This window comes from Pyxicephalus adspersus, chromosome 10 (genome assembly GCF_032062135.1).
Source record: "Pyxicephalus adspersus chromosome 10, UCB_Pads_2.0, whole genome shotgun sequence".
NCBI classification, from domain to species: domain Eukaryota; kingdom Metazoa; phylum Chordata; class Amphibia; order Anura; family Pyxicephalidae; genus Pyxicephalus; species Pyxicephalus adspersus.
Window position 1 is genome coordinate 46,734,492 of NC_092867.1, and position 14,835 is coordinate 46,749,326.

At 39.2% G+C, this 14,835-nt stretch overlaps 2 protein-coding genes across 2 annotated transcripts in view; both read right to left on the reverse strand.

The window, feature by feature from the left end:
• NCOA4 (nuclear receptor coactivator 4) overlaps positions 1 to 4,450 on the reverse strand; it is a 17,481-nt gene extending 13,031 nt beyond the window's left edge. Inside the window, exon 1 of the mRNA XM_072424986.1 lies at positions 4,335 to 4,450. The gene's annotated coding sequence lies outside the window, so the exon portion shown is untranslated. The remainder of the gene's footprint in view (positions 1 to 4,334) is intronic.
• Positions 4,451 to 11,161: 6,711 nt separating this feature from the next.
• LOC140339375 (elastase-1-like) overlaps positions 11,162 to 14,835 on the reverse strand; it is a 17,375-nt gene continuing 13,701 nt past the window's right edge. The window contains exon 6 of the mRNA XM_072424071.1: positions 11,162 to 13,501. Within this exon, the coding sequence (XP_072280172.1) occupies positions 13,322 to 13,501 (180 nt within the window). The 3' untranslated portion in view covers positions 11,162 to 13,321. The remainder of the gene's footprint in view (positions 13,502 to 14,835) is intronic.

A 14,835-nucleotide genomic window follows, 5' to 3' on the forward strand; every position in this document is an offset into this window, starting at 1 on the left:
TGGCAGAGACTCCTTTAGACAGAGGAAAGGACAGTCCTGACCTCTATTGCCTTGTCTGTTGTGAGTTTCCCACGCGTGAATAAAACCTTGATTCTTTTACTATACCTCAGAAGTTGTCGTGAATAATTGTCAACTTACCATTGACACTACCCATGTAAAGAAAACCCTTTGCCGTGTTAGAAGCCCTGTTAGGGTTTTATTGCTGTGTCCCCAATGTGGGCAGTCAATGGGGACACATCCAGGATATTTCCTGTCAATCCATCTGGCCAACATAACAGGAACTGAGCACAATAAGAGATCCAAAACTGTCACCAAAGTATAAACACAGGGAAATCTTCCAGGAAGGACACTTGTTAAAGGGACAACGTCCTCTAATGGTTGGCATGTTTCTCTTACCTACTGCTATGACTACAAAGTGAAGGAAATTCCTCCCAACTGGTCACTAACAAGTGTTTTCTTTAAGGTAGAACTCCGGGACAAGTACACAGTGTCCCCCAATGTCACCTCTACTCCCCGAGGTGGCTGAGCTCAGATTTGCTGATCATCTTGTACCCAGCCAGCTTCTGACAGCTCTGAAGTGTTAACCCATCACATTGCTTACATTCTAGGTATCAATATCGGACAGAGCTCCAGTTCCACCTTTACACTGTGATTCTGTGAGATGTTTTGGCAATAAATGGCTGCCTCATGGGAGATGTGAAAATGTCCAAACACCATGAAGAGGGGAAGTGAGGCCTGGAGCAGGAGGGGGCACTACTAGGAAGTCATATAATTTAATACAGACCCCCCCCCCAAGTAATACCCACATGTGTCTAAGCTGGCAGAAAACTGAAATCCAACTAACAAGAGCCAGGACAAGGAATTCCTAATTTGATGGAGCACAGATTAGTTTACAACTGAATAGTCAATCAGGGTTAAGGAATACCTTGGTGCCGTGTCTTTATAAAGCGCCCCAAAAGCAGAAGATGTGTTTCACACCAGTCTGAGGAAACGTCAGAAAACTGTACACAGGACATTAAGCGTCAGATGATTGTCTCTAAAAACTATTTTTGGTGATCAATTCCAGCGACAACTGAATGAACAAGTGCTGTACACACAGAACCATTCTGTTCTATGGAGAGGGGAGGGTGAGCGAGTGCGGAGTTGTTTCCAATCAGTCATTCAACAATCTATAATGATGGATTGATGAACATCGGCAGACTGCTGTACATATCAGATCATATTGTTTCAGGTGACAATCATATAACGCAGTTGTGTTAAACTCTGGCCCGGGGACCAAATCTTGCCCTCAAGGTCCTTTTTTTGTCCCCCCAAAAAAATCCGAAAATGAACTACATGTGGCCCGTCCGCCCTCGTTACCACCTCACATTATCATTTTCAATTTATGCAATACATAGACATTATGCTGTACACCCATCATGTGACACAAAACCTAGGCAGTGATCACATGGTGCCTGACTATCGTTTCAATCCATTAGAGACTTCATAGTGTAATATTTAGTGTCAGAAAAACTTGTGATGTGAGCGGATTAACATCACACAGCCTACAAAGATAGATAGATAGAAATTAGTCTTTTCAACCCTAAAGTGTGCGTAGACGGGTTTGTTTTTGTTAGTTATGGATGAAGTAGTAAACTTCCTCAATTTTTTCAAAAATTTTTTAAGTTTTGCTTAAGTTTTTAATTTCGTCCCTCTGTGTATTTGAGTTTGACACCCCTGATCTAACATGTGCAAGCTTTAGCTTTGGACACTGATAATGCCAACAAGAATCTATCATATTGAAGCCAAGAATATGTTTCCCTATTTCAGCAGATCACAATCCCCCTTCTGATCGGACCTCAGTCATACAGAACATTCCATAAAAGCTGTGTTTTTGTTTTTACACATGTGTGGTAAGCCATTGCAGATTGTGTTTGGCTCCTCAGTAAATCCGGAGGACAAGTTTTCTAAGAATAGCTACAAACTGAACATATGAAAAAGAAAACAAGGTCAAGTCCAACAGGTTGTAACATGAATGATGAAGAATGTCAACTGCTTTTGAAAACCTCAAATTATGGTGAAAGATCTCTCAAAATACAATTGGAATGAGAATAATATACAAAGAGCCACGAGGACCTTCATCCTACAAAAAAGATAATTACCTAAAAAACATATCTGATAGCTGAATCAGTACGGGACAAAGAAACAAACAGACCAAATCCCGGGGACATTGTTCCAATAAAGCCACCAACGGTGACATACAAATCTCCCCTACAGACCGGGGATACCTGTGCAGATAAATCACTAAATCAGTGGGGTCTATTTATAAAGTGAATCTGACATTCATACAAGCATTCCCTGGCTCCGAACTTTCCAGGTCTATGAATTTTAATGGCAATAATGGATTCTCCACCAGGGAATGTTTCAGTGAATGTCAGATTCACTGCTTTATAAATAGACCCTGGTGTATTTATATATTCAGCACGTTTTTGTTATCATGCTTTAAGCCAGGAACAGACACAATTTAGTCATTACGTCATTATGAATATTGGAAATAACTACCGGGAAACTCAGGACAACCCAATTAAACAAATCCAGGGTTGCACTGCACCCAGTCAGGTTAGAAATGTCATAAATAGCATCTACTCTGCATACTTATCACCTGGGAATTTTTAGATTTTCCCCTTTGATTGTCCCCCAGGAGCCCAGAATTACTGCAGGGGAATTCAGAATAGGAAGCAGAAGGCAATCCGGCACCTCCTAGGTGGTGATCTCCAGACTGGATGAACTTGGAAGCTCTCAGAATACAGGTTCACAGCTACCAAATCAGTGGTCAGGTGTGTACAAACCATGGGCCTGGTGTCCCCAATCTGCATTGGATAAAGACAATATTTTATTTTTATTGAGCTATGCCATGTCTGTAAAGAACATTTATGTGGTATATTAAGATTTGCATGATTAGGCTGGTAATTCTTCCAGAAATGGACCGGCAATGGCTTTGGGTTTCTGCTGACAAAGCCCAGTTAAACAAGCTTTGGTTGCCCTTTGGAAACTCAACAATCTGGACTTCCCTTGTGTGTGCTGGGATGGCGTTACTGGCACAGCCAATCAAGATGCCCAAACAACACCAAGAAAAGGAAGAGGGCGACTTGAACGCAGTTAGGTTGTGTGGATTTAGTTCCGCTTAATTGATCACAGAGATGTGGCCATGTCATTGCTTATCTCGAGCCCTAGATAAAATGTAGAAGACCCCCAACAAATACATAAACATAACCAGCAAGGGGGTCTGCCCTTTGAACCACCACCACCACCATCATAGCAAGCAGAAGTCATCAACTCATTCTCCTTTCCCAAGTTTCCTCTTCCATACAACTGGACTCAAACTTCTTCATCTCCACCAGTAATAGACCCTTCAACCTCATCATATACAATGCAGACCCAGCAATCTGCCATTATCCGGAGGAAGTTGATCACCTGCCCACATAACTGGGGTGCAGGCCTGCCGGAGATCCATGGGTGGGACATTTTATACTGCCCCCCCCCCCCCAAATAAAATAAAAAATTTAACCCTTTGCTATGGGAGCTAATTGGAGATCAGTGTGTGATCACTGTGCAAGCAATGGGCAATCTATTGAAATGAATGGTGTACTCTTATACAACACACATTACCATGCATGCATTTTATTGTGCTGCAGCAGATTGGTTGCTTTGCATTTAGATGCGATGAATGGAATTTGTCCTACACATTAAATGGCCTTGATTGGTGTTTATCACAATAATCAAGGCCTTCAAGCCTTGATTATTGTGATAAACACAAAGCTTAGCAGCACCACACTATGACTTCCATTAGATACATACAGATAACTATTTAGATTGTACATGATAAGTATGGCTGCCATTGCTGATCTCCTAAGCAATTCCAGCTTGGCCATTTCTGATTCTGAATACTAAAGATTCTGATGAGAAAAAAACACACAAAATGAGGATTAAATCCAAGGGATGAGCAACCTAAAAATTAATGCTTTCAGGGGAAGATCATAGCAATAACAGATTCTTATCCTTAATAATCTTCATCATACCACTAATAAAACTTGCATTTCTCTAACCTAGCACCAACAGCAGAATCAAACCCCATTCCCCTGCACCACACCAGTACAGCCTACCAGAGATAATGCAGCTGCATTGATCGCTGCGCACATTACAGAACTCCTAAAGGGTCCCCACAGCTGGTAACGCACATGCGCAAAACACACAAAGGCAGGAAGTGCAAATGGGTCACCCTTTGTACAATGTTAGCACCTCGACAACTCCAGTTCAAAGAAACGCACCAATTCCATGAATTAGTAGCGACATACCGTTCTGTTTCTGTTAAGTTCTGGAGTCTCGGTGACCGATAAATTTCTTCCGCTGGCCAGGAGCAGGCCTCCGCACTGCTCGGTGCTGCGCAGACACGCACAAAAGGGATTGAAAAGGGTCAGCTGAAATCTCGCGAGAGAGTCAGATGAAGTCTCGCGAGAGCAGCCAATGCCGTTTGTCAAGAATAGCCGCGACTAGCGCCATCTGGTGATTGGGGTGATACAGCGGCGTAATAACTAGTTAGTGGCTGCTTCTTATTATTTAGCAGCGATTAGATTCCTTTGAATGTAGTTTTTGTATAATTTGTAGTCAAATGTAATTTTAAATAGAGTACAGCTGCCTCCTACAATATAAAGCAGGTTATATTTTACTTTTGCATCTGGACTTTGGATGCAAATATTGTGTACGTAAATCACCCAACCACTGGACATCCTTAACCACCTGAGCGTTACACTGAGGTCTAGATTTCTGTTCCAAAAGTGTTACAGGTTTTCATGAATTTTTTTTTTTTTAAATTGTAGACCTGTAATTTACAGAAATATGTCAGAACAGGGTTCTTCTAGTAGATACCATGAATATAAAAAATGTTTGAAACACACAATCATGTAAAAAAAAAAATACTTTTATTAAAATTAAAATACACAAAAATCAGCCTAAACAAGAATACATAAATAAATGAAAAATACTGAAAATGCGATAATTCGGTATACTGTATAATAATATATTTTTCTAAAACAGATATATTAGGTGGGGATAGTTTCAGGAGTTTATCGAAATTATTTAGTCTAAATGTTTCTGCAAAGTTAAGGACCAGAGATTGGAGAAAGGACATAGTTTGATAATAGTACAACGGGTGAAGGGCCCAACTAGGAATACCATAGGTCTCCCGCACCTCAGTCAAGGAGAGTTTTGTTGACCCCTCCATATTGAAGAGTCCCCCAAAACCCTGTAGACCCTTTTGTTTCCACACCCTGAACGCTGCTTGTGTTTGTGCCTGAGGGAACATAGGATTATCACAGATTGGCAAATACCGGGATAAGCGTATTGGTTGCCTAAACCGTTGCCTGAGGACCTTCCAGGTGACTACCGTGTCTCTGATAAGAATATTATGCCGTAAAAAGATCGGAAGGGAGGAAAAGGTACAGTGCAGCAGTGCACAGAGGTTCCAGGGAGAAGACATAGCGCTCTCTAATTGTACATTGGAATAGTAGGACGTAGTGCCCAACCAATCAATAACATGTCTGGCTAGTGCAGCTAAATTGTAGAGTCTGATATTCGGGAAACCCACTCCTCCTTCTGTTTTTGGCAGATATAGTTTTGCCAGGGATATTCTGGGGCGTTTACCCGACCATAGGAATGTTACGAATGCCTTATTAAGAGCATTAATATCAGTGTGTGTCAATAATAAGGGCAAAGTTTGCATTGGATAAAGCAGTTTCGAAAATGACATCATCTTGATGAGGTGGCACCGGCCCAAGAAAGATATGGGCAGATGACGGGTTTTTATCCTTTTTTAGAAGCAGTTTTATATAGGCTTCCCGGCCTGAGCCAAAGTATATACCCAGTTCCCAGAGTTTTGAGTAAAGTGCATGAAGATCGTCTACAACCTCCTCTCGGAGCATTTTAAAAAATTCTGCGGTAAACCCATCTGGGCCAGGAGCTTTGCCATTCTTCAGGGAGGCGTAAGTGGGATTTTAATATAGACGAAAAAGTACGGGGTTATCCATCGTTGCAAATATTTTTTGCACGAAAAAGTACGGGGTTAGCGGTTGGGAGGTTAATATAATAAAATTTACCATATATACTCCAAGATTTTTATTACCTGAAATTTCATTTGAAAATGGATCTCCATTTATACTTAGTTCACATCACTAGGTGGCGCTGGGTCCTCATTTAACAAGTATCACAAACTCCTGCAGACATTATTAGAGTTTGTTACACGCTTTATGAGGACACCGAGCCATAAACTGGTGGCCAACCACCATGTACAAAAGATCATTTAAAAGCAAGCAATCATTCATAACCAGACCAAGATAATGTCATTTTAATTTTTTCCCTATTGGGTGAATGTTTCAAAAATACCTCTCAGTGGATCTATTTTGCACGTTTTTTGCCACTTCTATTGATTACTGTAATAAATGTTAGTAGTGACTGCTGCATTTAGTGCCCCAGGTTTTTATTTGGATCAAAATATTTTTACTGTTTTGTTCAGGTAAAGGTAGGTACCTTATTTTATATTTAGTTTGGTTTATATTAGAGTACAGGTAGTCCCCGGGTTACATACGAGATAGGGACTGTAAGTTTGTTCCTCAGTTGAATTTGTATGTAAGTCACAACAGGTACATTATTTTAATGAATGTAATTAGGACGGATGTTTGTCTCAACATATTTTTAGGCAGCATGGTGTCAGTTACTGTATTAAATCCTCACTGTGAGTTATTCGCAAACAAAAAAACAAAAGCAAAAAAAAAACTTTATGGAGCCTAGTCGTTCATTAACTTCTGGAGCAAACTGTGCTATGATATACAAAAAGAAACAACTGTGTTTAGCAAAAGATTTCTTCTGCAAGTCATGCAAACCGCCCAAGCCCGTTTGTATCTAGGAGTCATCCGTATGTTGGATGTCCCTAACCTTGGGACTACCTGTATATAAGGTACATAATTACAGTGTAAGCCAAAAGTAATGATCATTCGTGAACAGCTATTGAACCAGATGTAATAACATATCTTCTTTTGTATTATTTGTCAAAAATTCATATTCCAGATCAGTATACCAGAGTACGTATTACACACTATAAACGATAGGTGCATAGGTTACTGAAGAATGATTGGCTGTGCAAATGTCTTTATTTCCCAACACATGGTCAAATGAAGCTACCAGTTCTACCCTACCCTGGTTGGAGGTTGGAGAGACATGTTTGCATCTCTGCATTCCCACCAGATATACACAACTTGAGTATATGCAATTCTATACTGAAAATGCTTGGGTAGATCATTATATCGGTGATGTCCCATGTCCCTGCAGACTTCCATACTACACAATGGTTGTCTTTTGTGACTCCTGCTATCTGACCTTGCCATGCTAACATCCAGATGTGATGTGCTGTTTATTTCCTTATCCTCCATCTCCTCAAGTAGTAGTCAAATAGTACACAAAGAGTACACTGTTTGGCCACTTATGTTTTGATGGCACTGTTCTGCAGGAACAGCTGTTAGGTCTTGCTTGCTACACTAAATGCACATTGAGACGTCCCTGCTGCCTGCTCCCTGGAACTGTGCAGGATGTCCGCGCGTGCGGCGAGAGGAAGGTTGGCCTGTGTGTGGAGGTAAGTCAAACCTTCAAAAATCCAGAATTTTTGAAAATCCACCACTCCTCAGGTCCGGAGGTTGCTGGATTTTTGATTGTCAACTATATATGTAAAATTCAACCATTTTATATGTATGTTTTTCATTAAAAATGTGGTTTGTTAATCTAACTGATTTAGGATTCATTTCAAACTGGATTTATAATTCATACTCTAGGCCAGTTTAACGTCCCGTCAGTGGAAGTTTTTTTGTGTTCAGATGTGACTATTTATATTTCATCAACTCACAAATTGCTCTGAAGCTATTAAATCATCCCTAGGAAGCCTCCACCCAACTGTTGGTGGCAGTCACCATAAAAACCCACCACAACTCCCCTCTCATGGACTTCAATTTCACTTTCGTGAGCCAGAGCTCGTTGTAGATCATGATATTTATAATGGAGAAACCATCTGGCCACCCAACCAATAATATCAATATAAAAAATAATAACCTCTGGCGAACCTCCCACCCCTACTGTCTTATTGCTGTATATGGAGCAAGACACAAATGGGGTGATTTAAATCAAATCAGCCAAAAGATTTTGGGGGTCTGAGGCTCTGGTCAGTGCAGTCAGGAGAAGGACCCCGCTGGGGGGACGCACCGGCCAGAGCCACGGACCAGGTCCCCCGTGCAAATCCCTGGCTCCGGGAAGTAGGCGGGCTGTGTTTCATGACACGATCCGCCCACTCTCCCATCGCAGGCTCAGATCTGTGATGGCAGAGTGGGTAGTGTTATGGCATTATGACGTCACTATGGGGGAGTTCCTCCCCTTTGATTGACAATTGGCTCCCCGTCCATGCGCGGTCAGGAGCCAGTAATTTTAGTTGTCTGCAGGACCAAAAATATTGGCACGGCTGATTTAAATAGAAGAAAAATAAAGGTTGGTAAATGTGGTGATAGCTCACTTTACAAAAAGTCAAATCAGATTCATGGAAATTATAAAAACAAGTTTTTTCTTGCATCTTATTGGATGATTGAAATTATCATAGGTTTATCTTATTTTCTAAGCCATGAAAATATGGGTGCCCAGAGTGCCTTGTATTTTCTGAATGACCAGCGATTAGCCATGGAGAGAAAGGGGTGAACAAATGACAGGGCTTTTTCAGTCACTGATAAATTTACTCTGTCCTGATTACCAGAGTGATGGGAATGAAAGTAAGAGTAAATCCAAATTTAAATGCCATCAGAAGAGGAATGGAGAAGAAATCTTCCAATGAGGACACTTGTTCTTGTGACAAGGGTCTATAAGGGGATTGTCCTCACATTGGAAAAATATCCTAGCACTTCCTGTTGAGTTTACAGCACAGGAAGTAAGAAACTCACTTTCACTGACAGTTGTCAATTGTCACCAGGACAAATAGATCAATCTTCCTAATGGGGCAGAAATACATTCCATAGCCATGTAATGTAAGGATGCGTTGTAGTATTTTTAGAACATACCTCTGTGGCACATTCCCTTGTCCAGTTTTCTGGAAGAACTGGAAGGGAGTTAATATTTTTAATGGGTTGTATTGTTTTAAATAAATTTGGAATGTACCTACATACGCTTTGGAGCCAGAGGTCCTTCCCAGTTATTTTTTGACTACTCATGCTCATATGTTTGCCAGGTAGCCAGAGAGCAAACAGCAGTGATGTGATTAAAATAACAGTTGGAATGGTGTCATATGAGTCATGATCATATTTGTTATCTGTAACACATGCAATAATGTCAATAATTAAAATTCACTTATCCATGAGGATATGGGACTTAGTCATGAAATTTGAGACAGGGCCATAAAGATACGGGACTTTCTGCAGATATGTTTTCTTTTTGCAGCCAAAAATGTGCAGCCTAGTAGTGATGATGTAAAAGAGGGTATGAGATGGTGTTTCTCTATAGGACATTGAATCCACTGTTAGTTTTTGGAGATTTTTTCACAAAACCATTCAGGAAGAGTAAGAAAAGGAACTTAACTGGAGAAGAACAGACATCGATTCATTACTATTGTGGGATTTATGGACTTGTTGTTTTGCAATGGGAAACTGGACTTGATTTGAAATGCAGCCATACACTAGAGGGGGAAAAGAACAGGGGCAATGTGGTTTAGGTAGGGATTCTCAACATTAGACCTGAAGATTTTCTTCAGCTTTTATTGCTTTAGCGTATATAAGACTGTATTTGGGAGGATTCATTAAACCAGTCCCAAGCGCATCATGTCATTTTGAATTGTTCCGTGCGATCCTTATCCTCCGCCACCAGCATTTCCATATGGCAAATATTCTCAAGTTCTGAGACCCAATATCTAATAGAAGGAACTGTGTATTGTTTCCTTACCTCAGGATCAGAGCCCTGGCTCCCGTGAGAAAATGGCGAAGTATGCCTTTTTTATTATTTTTGAGTGATCCTGGGATCATAGAAAGAAGAGTCACCTTGGGGTTATTTGGAATGGTGAACCCAGTGCATTCATTGTATAGAGGAATAATTCTCCCCCAAAAATTGTCCCCGGAATATAGTAGGACATTCCCACAATATCTGAAGCAATAATCCTCTTTGTGTGTGACAGCGCCAGCATGTATCAGACTGCTGGGTGGATATTTGATGGAGATCTACTGAACAGCAGTACCATCTAGATAATATCTTGTAATTAGTTTCCTGGGCTTTATATGTTAGTGCTAGCTTGTGGGTGAGTATAAAGGATTTCTCCTAATCCTCAATGGTTATCAACCAGCCTAAATCTCTTTCCCAATATCGTGTATACACAGCTATGTTGAGATTGGATTCCCGAATGATCAACCCGTATAGCAGTGAAATAACATGGGTGGGGTGTGTAGGGCCCATTTCTTGACTTTGGTACCCAATCAAATCACAGAACTGCTTTTTAATACAGGTGTACGTCGCTGAAAGATCCACTGCCATTTGCATGACATTGTTCACTTTAGTAATTGAAACTTTCATAATATTTTCATCTTTTTTTTTGCTTCCCCTAACTTCCGGTTGCACCTCTGGGATAGGAAATGATGATGCTACACAGTGAGATAAAAAAAGGATAGAGGCTTATTTACTTATCTATCCAAAATTGAAAAAAAAATGTTTGGGCTTTACATTTGGCATACACTATAATAATGTGAAATGAGCAACAGTAGCAGTACCAGAGAGTTCACTGACATCTTTTTTATAGGCAGTCACACAGACATTTTATGCAGTTCAAATTAACAGAAATACAAATGTCCTGACCAAACTCAAGGTTCAAAACTACAATTCCATACCTGTCAAAGTGAAAAGTGCTTCGCTCCATCTAAAGCTCAATTTTTATTTGTCTACATATTACTTTCCCTGTCCTTCCCCCCAGCAAGATAAAAAGGGCACATGTTTACCCATGACTATATTTGTCTAAAACTATCTCCCAGCACAGTTGCAAAGTTTCTGGCCTCTCACTTAAGTTATGCGGCATGCCAGAGAAATGCCCCTCTACAATATTAGGAGAATGAAACACACAAAGCTCTGAAGGTTGCATATATCAATTTTATTAAGCCATATACTGAACGGGCAAAACCTCAGTCTAAAAAGTTTACATTTTATTTCCGGACTTGCTCATCAACATAGTGTGTCCAATCTAATTGGTTTTCTGTTAAAATATTAAAGTGTTTAATTTCATTATTTGGTGTTATAAAAATATTCTAGTCAGAATTAACAGCAAACTTAAAAGGTTTAAGGTGAAACAAACAACGCACACACAGTAGTAAACAGCCAAATACATGTAGGTAAGAAGTGATGCATAGCACCGGTAATGTCATTATATCACGTGCCTTTATCCAGGGAGCTACAAGTGCTAAGTCAGCCGTTTTCTAGGTGAAATACAAGTGCAATTCAACCACAAGCAAAATGTCTCTGAAACAAGGTGAAAAGACTTAAGCTGATCACTACTTGACTTGATTTGAGTCATATGAAAAGCAGTGTTTTGTATGGTCATGTTGCTACCATAGGTGAGAGTAAAAAACTTTTAATAAATGTGCCCTTTTCAATGGATCAAGGGTGATATAAACTATGCAACTTTAAACTATGCCACTTTTGTGACAGGTTATAGTTTAATTGCATCATGGCTAATAGGATACCTGCAGATACTATGTTTTTACCCATTACTCAATCAAAAATATGCATCTTTATCTTATATGCATCAAGTGCATCTTTACCCTTTTTGTTGTTGTTCTGTATATAATGGGTAAGGGTTAGAATCCATGGTATGTTTTTCTGCTATCCAGGGCTTCAAGAAATTACCCCTTGTTAGAAAGATTTTCCCTTACTTCCTATCCTGGGGGTGAGTTTTTTTTTACATACAGAAAGTAAAAAAAATCTTTCAAAACATTTTTACATTCTATGTGAAAAATGGGTACATTTTGAAATCTTTTTTTACTCATCGAATTTACTATTGTTTTCTATTGTTTTAGCTACCCCGAGTGTGATTTGGGGTTACTACTTTCAGCATCTTTTTTCTATCCCGAGTCTCACTTAGGGTTACCGCTCAGGGGGTTAATATACTAGTGAACAAGCCTCTCGGTGGGATTTTCCTTCACTTTTTCTCTTGATATGCATCATTTGGACATGAAGTGAAGAGATATTTGTCTATTTTTCTGTTTGGTCATTAAATGAAATATTTCCCAAATAGAGACACAGACAGCAATCCAAAGTTGACAATGGTTCCAACACTTTTCCCCAAAAAGTAGGCTTTATTATTGCTTATAAAAATTTAAATACAGGGCTTGATTTACTGATTGATTCAAATACCATCTCAAGTATTATTCTCTTATTTGATTGAGAAATCACTGTAGCATGCCATAACAGCTACAAAAGTCTTATAATTCCAAAAACATGCTGTAGGGTTATTGGCCTACCCCCAAATTAACCTTAGCCTGTATTAAAGACATTTGACTATGGTAGGGGTATTGGATTGTGAGCCACTTTGGGGGACAGCTAGTGACAATACAATGGACTTTGTAAAGCGCTGTGTAATGTTGGTGCTAAAAAAATTCTAATTAATAATAATAATCAGGCCCTTTGCCTTTCTATTGTCGTGTAGACTATTGACATAAAGCTGTGGTATCATCTTTGCACTTGATGTAGATAACACAAAGCAAAGGATTTGAGTGAATGCCAAAGTGACCATTTCTAGAAACAACATTTACAGGTGAATACAGAACACTACATTAACAGCAACAACATTCTTCTGTGAAAAATGTTGTCACCTTCTACACTTCATCTGGGGAATAGAATATAAAAATAGCCTGGTAGGTAAGATTACTGTTCTAATATAAAGCATTCGTACAACAGGTGTGAGTATTCGATGTGCACAGATTAATGTCACTTTAGCATTCTCCTTAGAAACAGGACATTCTACAGATGTAAATATCTATATACTGCAGATCTGTGATCGGTCCAGAACAGAGTACTGCATTCATTTCACCTTTGGGACAACTACACGTTTCTGTCTCCGCTGACTTTAGAAACAAGTAGCTATTGGGCTGCACACTAATCTAACAATGCTGAAGATGTATGCACAAGCTGTGCCATGTGATCAGACTAAATCCCTGCTATGAAGAATAAGCATAAATCCCTTTTACAATCCAAGATTTGAACAGCTGCCACATTTGAGCTCCCGCTTCTGCCTTTAGTGTAGGAAGAAATCTCGAATTCTTGTGGCCTCAATCCAAGGAATATAGGTGGAAGTTCTAGTGAAAACGCTGGGTTTGTTCTCCACTGTGCAACCAATGGGTCCAAAGCTGACTATTCCATGAACTTCCCATCTCTCTCTTCCATTTTGACAGACAAGTGGTCCTCCAGAGTCTCCCTGCAAATAACATTAGTCAATTGAAGTCAATCAAGAAGTCAATTGGTGACTTTTAGGGGTTACTACATTTTGGATATATAATCCTGAAAGACTTACAGTATATTTGTCCTGAATTTTTTTAATATCCAGAGTAGCCTAATAACTTGATTAAAATAATATTAACATTGGTCAAAGTAATGTGTTACCAAAAAAAAAAAAATCTTTAAAATCATTTGACAAAGCTAATCTGAAAATTAAATTGAACTACAACACATTACAGGTCATCATTGCTTGTGCTTTTTTAGTAAATACATTGACAGAATGGCAAATGTTCATGCTCTAGACAAGTACTAGAGTGAACTCCACTTTAGCCATGCTGAACCCTTAGCACCTTTTTATGTCAAATTATTCAATGTGCAATAACTACAGTAAAAATATCAATGTTAACTCTTTGGTGGCTTTGTTTTTTTATTTTTTTCATGGTACACTTTTTTTAAGTTGGGTGATTGTCATTGCAGTTAAAGGGTAATTAAATCTTGATGGTCATCTACAGAAATATCAGCTTGAATGGATGCTGGAAAGAAAAGCTACATTTTCTAACTTGCTTACTGTTCTTTCTTAACTTTCCATATGGAGATATGCATGAGGTATAAGAATGCATGAAGTATATTTATATGGGGGTGTGCATGTGTTCTGTGCTGGCTGGTTTGAAGGTACTCGGTTATTCGGTTTCAAAGAGACAATCATGCATCAAGCTCAGGAATTGGGTGACTTTACAGCATAAATGTGCCTGGTGCATGTTTCTTTGGGCAACTATTTTACCATTTTCCCAGATTTACTGTATGTACTTAGGTATTAACCCAAATTCTTTTTGGACAAGAAAATGACTGCTCGAAAAACATTTTCAGTTGGCACTCAGGTCAGCTAAAAAAAAACACGGGAATGCAATATTAGTCTGATTCGGACTTTAAATCCATTTTCCTCTCCAATTTGCAGAGAATAACTGGGAAAGAAGACACAATTGTTTTTGCTTTCAAATTAGTTCTCAGGAAGTTACAAGGACACAACACTCCTTACAATATAAACAGATATATATTTTTTGCTAATGTTTTAATAATGAAAAATAAAAAATGATTCCAACCTCAACCGAGGACTGTAGGCTACAAAGTTTTTTTTAATTTAATGTATGAATAGGAAAAACCTGATGATCAAGCATGCTATCTTTAAATACATTTCTAGGCACATCACGTTATCATGTAACAGATAAACGAAAGCTACGTACACACTTCCAATTATTATCGTTGGAAAACGAACGACGAACGATCCTGCACGATATCTACGAACGATCGTATAGA